Here is a 9,160-nt window from a genome sequence, read left to right as displayed (position 1 = left end):
TCTTCTTAATAATGACAGTTACGCATCATCTCCCAGGAGTTTGTCTACTCCACGGCAGGGATTTGACCGAGAACAGCAGTACTCAAGCTTTGCACATTGGAATTGCCTCAGAGCTTTAAAACATACTGGTGCCCCATCCCAACAACCTCACTATTTTTTTTTTTTAAGAGATGGGGCAAGCTAGACGCCGTGGCTCAAACCTATAATCCCAGTGCTTTAGGAAGCTAGATGGGAGGATTGCTTGAGCCCAGGAGGTCAAGACCAGCCCAGACAACATAGCAAGACCCTATCTCTGCAGGAAAAAAAATTAAAAATTAGCCTGGCTTGGTGGCACATGGCTGTAGGCACAAGCCACTAGGGAGGCTGTAGGCACAGCCACATGCTTGAGCCCAAGAGTTCAGGGTTACAGTGAGCTGAAATCACACCGCTGCATGCCAGCGCGGGTGACAGAGTGAGACCAAGGAAGGAAGGAAGGAAGGAAGGAAGGAAGGAAGGAAGGAAGGAAGGAAGGAAGGAAGGAAGGAAGGAAGGGAAAAGAAAATCACCACTGCACATCAACCTGGGTGACAGAGTGAGATCCTGTCTCAAAAAATTTTAAAAAAAGGAAAGAAAGAAAGAAAATCAGGCCGAGTGCGGTGGCTCATGACTGTAATCCCAGTACTTTGGGAGGCTGAGGCAGGAGGATCACATGAGGTCAGGAGTTCAAAACCAGCCTGGAAAACAGTGAAACCTCATCTCTACAAAATATACAAAAATGCCGTACGCAGTGGCTCACGCCTGTAATCCCAGCACTTTGGGAAGCCAAGGCGGGCAGACCATGAGGTCAAGAGATCAAGACCATCCTGGCTAACACGGTGAAACCCCATCTCTACTAAAAATACAGAAAATTAGCCGAGCGTGGTGGCAGGCGCCTGTAATCCCAGCTACTCAGGAGGCTGAGGCAGGAGAATGGCCTGAACCCGAGAGGCGGAGGTTGCAGTGAGCCGAGATCGCGCCACTGCACTCCAGCCTAGGCGACAGAGCGAGACTCCATCTCAAAAAAAAAAAAAAAAAATTAGCTGGGTTTGGTGGTGGCAGGCACCTGTAATCCCAGCTACCCAGGAGGCTGAGGCAGGGGAATCACTTGAACCCGGGAAGCAGAGGTTGCAGTGAGCCAAGATCGCGCCACTGCACTCCAGCCTGGGAGAATGAGTGAGACTCCCTCTCCAAAAAAAAAAGGAAAAAAAAAAAAAAAAAAAACCACAATGGCCTCCCTCTCTCCAATCCTTACAAGACAAAGACATTTCTACCTGTGCACTGTCTCCATCTCCATCCCAGAGCATGCAGGACGGTATTAAGCTTGAACTTGACTCATTTGTCGAAGGTACAATGAGCTGTTCTCATATGTACCCTGAATCCTTTCATGTTACGCTTTTTGGCTACAGGCAGGAAAACAAAGAGAAATTCTTGCTGTTGCCAAGACAGACATGGGGAATTTCCAAGGCCTGCCTTCTGAAAGTCACCTCGTCCCTTCTTCCTTGGCCCAGTGAGAAGTTCAGATGTTTCCCTTGGGGATGCCCAGAACACAGCCTGGGATGATGAAGAGACGCAGGAGAGCTTCCTAGGAGATGGTAAAACTCCCTAGGCATTTTCAGATTCGGGAGGGAGTGAAGGGGGCTGGCATTGCTTGGGTGAAAAAGGAGGGAAATTGAATGGAGAAGATATAGCCAGGAGTGGTGGCTCCTGCCTGTAGTCCCAGCACTTTGGGAGACATGGGCTGGAGGATTGCCTGATTTCAGGAGTTTGAGACCAGCCTGGGCAACATGGAGAAACCGTGTCTTTACAAAAAAAAACATTAGCCAGGCGCAGTGGCATGCACCTGTAGTCCCAGCTACTCAGGAGGCTGAGGTGGGAGAATCGCATGAACCCGGGAGGCAGAAGTTGCAGTGAACTGAGATCGCACCACTGCACTCCAGCCCGGGTGACAGAGCAAAACCCTGTCTCCAAAAATAAGAATTGAGGCTGGGCACGGTGACTCATGCCTGTGATTCCAACATTTTGGGAGGCCAAGGTGAGTGGATCATCTGAGGTCAGGAGTTTGAGACCGGCCTGGCCAACATGGTAAAACCCCATCTCTACTAAAAATACAAAAATTAGCTGGGCGTGGTGACTGGCGCCTGTGGTCACAGCTAGGGAGGCGGAGGCAGGAAAATTGCCTGATCCCGGGAGGCGGAGGTGGCAGTGAGCCGAGATTGCACAACTGCACTCCAACCTGGGCGACAGATTGAGACCCTGTCTCCAAAAACAAGAAGAATTGAGGACATTAAAAAGACAGGAATTCTGTTCTACTTAATCCATTCACTTTCTATTCAGCGAATCAGGGCACATGCAAACTCAATCTTCATTCATTAACAACTAATCCATGGCCCGGCGTGATGGCTCACGCCTGTAATCCCAGCACTTTGGGAAGCCGAGGCAGGTGGATCACCTGAGGTCAGGAGTTCCAGACCAGCCTGGCAAACATAGTGAAACCCCATCTCTACTAAAAATATAAAAATTAGCCGGGCGTGGTGGCGGGCACCTGTAATCCCAGCTCCTTGGGAGGCTGGGGCAGGAGAATCGCTTGAACCTGGGAGAGGAGGTTGCAGTGAGCCGAGATTGCACCACACTGCACTCCAGCCTGGGTGACAGAGTGAAATCCTGTCTCCAAAAAAAAAGAATTGAGGAGATGAAAAAGAGAGGAATTCTGTTCTACTTAATCCATTCACTTTCTATTCAGCTAATCAGGGCACACGCAAATTCCATCTTCATTCATTAATAAACTAATCCATTTTCCATTCACTGATATGCCTGCAGGGCCCTGAAGCACCACCATCCCCCTCCCCCAGGCCCAGGATGTGATTCTGAATCTACAGTCAGACTGGACCACCTCTCCCCGCCATGCCGCCAGAATGTCCACAGGAACTCCCTCACCTACAATAGATGGATTAGATTCCTCCCTACTCTTCCCACACTGTCAGAGTCTGACTGGTGTGAAGTTTCCGTGTTTTTATGTGTATTTTACTACCAGGGTCGGCTAGATAAGGAGGAGCTTTCATTACATCCTGGGAGTCTGTCCCCAGCACACACGCACAGCCGTCCTCCCTTCCCCCTACATCTGATCTAATTCTCTCTCTGCTCTGCTGAGGCTGGCCTGGCCTAAGAGGATTAGAGCATTTGCTAAACCCGACCAGGACAGGGTCAGAGAACCCGCTGTGGGGAGACCCAGGGCCAGGACGGCCACCAGGGGGCGGCAGAGGAAGTGAGACGCGGAGAGGGGTGTGGAGTGCCGAGGAGGGGGCGCTCGTCGGCTTAGCGCCATGAACTATGTTCATTTTCAAATTTACAATGTTCAGATAAGTTATGAGAGTTCAGAAGAATTGAGCTAGGTTCCCGGAAACAAAATAAACAGATCAACTGAATCCTACGTACAAGACAAATATATTTTTTAAAAATAAGAAATTTAAAATACCATGTGAAATATCAGACAATAATAATGAAGTACAAGAAATAAATCTACAGAAAGATGCATGCAAGAGCTCTGTGATTAAATAATCATTTCAGCCAGGCGCAGTGGCTCACGCCTGTAATCTCAGCACTTTGGGAGGCCAAGGGGGGTTGATCACCTGAGGTCAGCAGTTTGAGACCAGCCTGGCCAACATGGTGAAACCCCATCTCTACTAAAAATACAAAAACTAGCTGGACATGGTGGCGTGTGCCTGTAATCCCAGCTACTCAGGAAGCCAAGGCAAGAGAATCACTTGAACCCAGGAGGTACTTTGCAGTGAGCCAAGACTGCGCCACTGCACTCCAGCCTGAGCAACAGAGTGAGACTCTGTCAGAAAAATAATAACAATAACATTTCATGAAGAACCTTTGTAAAACACCAATTGAATGAATATAAATAAGTACTAAGTCGACTAGACTTTGTAAAAACTTCAATTTCTCCCAAAAACATTTATAAATTTCATGTCATTGCAATTAAAATTCCAACAATTTTCTTGAAGAAACTTGAAAGCTCAAGTCTGGGCAACATGGAGAAACCTTGTCTCTATAAAAAATACAAAAATTAGCCGAGTGTAGTGGACCACACCTGTAGTTCCAGCTAGTCAGGAGGCTGAAGTAGGAGAATCACTTGAACCTGGGAAGCAGAGGTTGCAGTGAGCCAAGATGGCACCACTGCACTCCAGCATGGATGACAGAGTGAGACCCTGTCTCAAGAAAAAATAGAAGCCGAGACGGGCGGATCACGAGGCCAGGAGATCGAGACCATCCTGGCTAACACAGTGAAACCCCGTCTCTACTAAAAAAATACAAAAAACTAGCCGGGCGAGGTGGCGGGTGCTGTAGTCCCAGCTACTCGGGAGGCTGAGGCAGGAGAATGACGTAAACCCGGGAGGCGGAGCTTGCAGTGAGCTGAGATCCGGCCACTGTACCCAGCCCGGGCGACAGAGTGAGACCCCATCTCAAAAAAAAAAAAAAAAAGAAAAAGAAAAAAGAAAAAAGAAACTTTTATAACAGTTTTTGTCCATCAAGTCTAATTTTTAAATTGGATTTTTTCTTCCACTAAAGTATCAATCTGCTGATGAATGTTTTGAATGCTACACACAGTGATCTACTTAACAAAAGCAAGAAGACAAGCCACAGAATAGGAGATCCTCGCAGAATATTAACTCCCAATGGAATTTTATGTTAAAACATCGTGGCTGGGTGCAGTGGCTCATGCCTCTAATCTCAGCACTTTGGGAGGCTGAGGCAGGTGGAACACTTCAAGGTCAGGAGTTCAAGGCCAGCCTGGCCAACATGGTGAAACCCCATCTTTACTAAAAATACAACAATTACCCAGGCATAGTGGCTGGCACCTGTAGTCCCAGCTACTCAGGAGGCTGAGAATCACTTGAACCTAGGAAGCAGAGGTTGCAGTGAGCCAAGATCATGCCACTGCACTACAGCCTGGGCAGCAAAGCAAGGCTCTGACTCAAAAAAATACTTATATGAAATCAACTACAAAAAATGGGCCCAAAAGACCATGAATAGTCACTATTTAATAAAAATAAGAAAAAAATTTTTTTAAAAAACTAAAAATAGTCACTATTTGAAAATGCCTAATGCCCATATGAGAATTTCTCAATCTCTCAATCATCAGGGAAATGGATATTACAACCACAGCAAAGCCACAAGTCACTGGATCAACAAACATTTAAAAAGTCTCACAATCCTCAGTGTTGGGGAGGATGCTGACGAGCAGGAGGGCTGGGAAAAGCCCTTTACAAAGCTCTCAAGTGGCATCCACTAACGCCAAACATCCCAGTGAGCAGTGACTCCAATCCCAGCAGAGAAATGCTCAGGCTCAATTCAAACGAGGGGCAGGCACATCCACAGGCCACCTGTGATGGCTGCACAGTGAAGACAGCAAATGTCCGCCTGCAGCCGGGTGGGTAAAGGGTGGTGCATTCACTGCAGAAAGTCACCAGCAGTGTAGACCAGCCACTCCAGGCCCTCTGGGATCTGAAGAACTTTGCAGGCACAGGCCCCCTATAAATCCAGTAATGACCCAAGGACTGAGTGATTTTCGTCCACGGAGCCATCCTTCTCTTCGTACTGAGATGTCGAGGTAAAGAGTGAGGATTCCTCGAACAGGTCCATGGGCGGGAGCAGCTCCGTGAAGTCAGGGAATAACTGGGTTTCTGGCAACAAGTTGGAGGCATTGGGGCTCTGAGGCCACGTGGCGCCTGGGGCTGGGGCTGGGAGTGATTCTGGACCTGGCATCAGGGCTCGGCCTAGGACTGGGTCTGGGATTGGGCCTGGGCCTGAGATGGGGGCGGGGGATGAACCTTGGCTCGAGCCTGGATCTAACATTGAGCCTGAGAGTGGACCTGACATTGGGCCTGAGATCTGGGCTGGGCCTGGGATAGGGCCTGGGATCTGGGCTGGGCCTGGGATAGGAGCTGGGATTGGGCCAGGGCCTGGACTCTGGGCAGCCGGGAGGCCCCCCTGGGCTCCACACCCAGGGCCACCCCAGGTCCGGTGGAGGCTGTAGATCGTGGGTTCTGCTGCTGGGAGGACTCCCCAGGGGCCTGGCTGAGGGGAGAAACAGGAACCCCGACTCTGCGGGAACTCAGGACCCCCAGGGACGGAGGCGAAGGCTGCGGGGACTAGGGGTGCAGCGCGGGCTCCTCGGCCTCTCCGCCCAGGGACGCGCTGCGGCTGCTGCTGGAGCCGTCGCTCCCGAGCTAGTTTGGCGCGGCGATTCTTGAACCACACCTGGGGGCAGTAGGGACAGGGAGGAGGTGTGAAGGAGGGTCCGGTGAGCTGCTTGGCGGCGGGGCCGGCCTCAAGCCTCTCCCTGTGTTCACCCCCACCCCGCGCCCACCATAAGAGGGACCCCCCCACCCCGGCTCTCAGGCCTGGAGAAGGGAGGGGAGGAGGGTGGGGTGGGAGGGGAGGAGCGGGGCCTGCTGCCCAGGAGCCCGGGGGGCCAGGGAGGGTTCGAGGGGAGGGACCGCGGGTTCTCAGGGGGGCCTGAGGTCTGGGCACCGGGAGACCTCGTGGGGCACAGCTTGGGCCGATCCTGTGGGCGGGTTTGGGTTGGCAGAGAGTTGGAACAGGACTCGATGCAGCCCGGGTCTACACTGGCGGGACCCCTTGCGTGGCAGGGCAGGAGGTGGTCGGGCGGGCCAGGCCCCGGTGAGTGAGAGGTGAAGAGGCTCCTTGGGGTGACTGGGGCGGGCAGGGTGGGGCTGGGAGTCAGACCTGCAGTTGGTGCTCCTTGAGGCCGAGTGCCTTGGCCAGATTCAGTCGCTTGTCATAGTTCGGGTACTGGTCGTTCTGAAAGTAACTTTCTAGCACTTCCTGCTGGCTTTGAGTGTAGACCGTGCGCTCCTGCCGCTGTCTCCTTGGAGGGTCCGGGGCCAGGGGAGGGCCTGGGGGCGGGAGGGAAACAGGTCAGAGAAGCCCCCAGGGAGCCCCCGGCCCCACCTAGGGACCCCGTCCCCTGCCCGAGGCCAGGAGCCCAGGCAGCGTGGGCTGGGGCGGCACCGCGGATGGCAGCCTGGTATCCGGACCAGACCTTGCACCTCTCTGGGCCTCAGGATCCACATCTAGGAAATGGGCATGATAACAGCTCCTGTATTATTAGGGACCCCACAGAAGGGAAGGCAGGCAGCCTAGGTGTCTCACCTGGGAGCAGACAGGGCTGCTTCAGCCCTCCCCCGCTGCCCCTTCCCCTCCCATCCAAGGGCTATAGGGACCCTGACACTTGCAGGGGTGCAGGCACCTGCCCAGTCATCTGCTCCTCTCAACTGCATGGTTTAATATCTTTCCTTCTTTCTTTTTCTTGGAGCGGGGATCTCGCTCTGTCACCCAGGCTGCAGTGCAGTGATGTGAACACAGCTCAAGGCAGCCTCCACCTCCTGGGCTCAAGCAATCCCCCCGCCTCAGTCTCCCGAGTAGCTGGGACCACAGGTGTGCACCACCGCCCCTGGGTAACTTTTGTATTTTTGGTAAAGACGGGTCTCACTGTGTTGGCCCAGCTGGTTTCAGAGTCTTGGGCTCAAGTGATCCTCCCACCGTGGCCTCCCAAAGAGCTGGGATCACAGGCGTGAGACGCTCCGCGCGGCTGCATGGGTTTTCATTTCCCAAACGCCGCTAAGTTCTCCCCTCTCTGCAGGACGGGAAGCCTCCCGCACAGGCCCAGCCCTGCTCTGGCTGCCCAGATCTGCACTCTGCAGCCTCGGCCACCGGATCAGCTCAGACCCCTCACACCCCTGCCCCCGCTCACCTTGTTGATGACCAGGGTCTTGCATCCTGCGTCCTGCTCTGTTCCCAAACACAAGTGTGTACTGACAAGTGCTTGGCTCTTAAATCACTTCTGTGCTGTGCCCACCCTGGCCCACCCTGCCGGGACCCTCCCTTTCCCACCCTGCCCTGCAGTCCTGTCCCCTGGAGGAGCTGAATGATGGATGAACCTCAGTGGGCAACACAGCCTTGGTTTCACCCTCGTGGGCCCAGGCGAGGTGGCATTCCACGCGGGGTTGGGGAGTCAGCATTGTGACCCGTGGTTGGGGTCCCCATCTCAGGAGAGGCACCGCCAGTCAGCCCCCAGGAGTCATCCTTGTTCCTTCCCAGGGCTGGGGCCCCGCATGACCAATGTCAGCGAGTCTACCCACTCCTCCCGGCTCCCGGGCTGCCCACCTTGTCCAGCCACCATCCCTCCCTCCTGGATGACCCCACAGCCTCCTCTTTGGTCCTTTGAGACCACTCTGGCCCCTACTATTCATTCTTGTAGTTACCTCCCCTCCAACCAGGAGGGGACACAGGTTCTGATGGATGTTTCCATGGGCCGCTGCTGATCGGCTCTTGTGAGTGAATGAACCCGCTGCTGATGTATACAGGGAACCCATGACCTTGGTTAACACAAGTCAGGTCCCTTCGAGATGCATCCGCTGTGTCAGACCCCTGGCTGCTCTCGTCTCCTCATATCAGGACCCACATGGGTTCAGGGGTCAAGGAGATTGACAAGGCTCATGATCCGGGGAGCTAAAAATTAGTCAATCAAGGCCGGACATGGTGGCTCACACCTGTAATCCTAGCACTTTGGGAGGCCGAGGTAGGCAGATCACCTGAGGTCAGGATTTCGAGACCAGCCTGGCTAACATGGCAGAACCCCATCTCTACTAAAACTACAAAAAGAATAGCTGGACCTGGTGGCAGGCACCTGTAATCCCAGCTACTTGGGAGGCTGAGGCAAGAGAATCACTTGAACCTGAGGGGTGGAGGTTGCAGTGCAGCCTGGGCAACAGAGGGAGACTCCGTCCCCACCCCCCGCAAAAAAAAGAAAAGAAAGAAAAAGAAATGACTCATGCAATCAATTTCAAAATTCAATAAAACTCAGACATAAACAGGCCTCGCTCATTGTTTTCACCGGATACTTAGAGTTCTGTTGTAGAAAGCAGCATCCCCAGCAATGATTCCTCATCGCATGTGTTGTCCGGCTTCATGTACAGGACATGCTGGGAACACAGTAGTGACCCCGGAGATTTTGCACTGTGGCTATTTATTTGGCCAATAAAGGCATAAACAGATGAACAAGCTCACTGGTACTATTTTGTAAAGATAGACATTTAAATATAAGAAAGTTTGG

At 52.7% G+C, this 9,160-nt stretch overlaps 1 protein-coding gene across 1 annotated transcript; it reads right to left on the bottom strand.

The window, feature by feature from the left end:
- Positions 1-5,553: 5,553 nt before the first annotated feature.
- On the bottom strand, positions 5,554-6,951 carry LOC105531885 (tetra-peptide repeat homeobox protein 1-like; the record flags this gene model as incomplete). Its single annotated transcript, XM_011969892.1, has 2 exons — positions 5,554-6,282; positions 6,772-6,951. Coding segments are annotated over 2 exons (909 nt in total), but the record flags the coding sequence as incomplete, so codon positions are not given.
- Between the last annotated feature and the right edge of the window lie 2,209 nt (positions 6,952-9,160).

The sequence above is a fragment of the Mandrillus leucophaeus genome, unplaced genomic scaffold, assembly GCF_000951045.1.
Source record: "Mandrillus leucophaeus isolate KB7577 unplaced genomic scaffold, Mleu.le_1.0 Scaffold120, whole genome shotgun sequence".
NCBI lineage: Eukaryota > Metazoa > Chordata > Mammalia > Primates > Cercopithecidae > Mandrillus > Mandrillus leucophaeus.
This window is presented reverse-complemented; position numbering and strand designations above follow the sequence as displayed.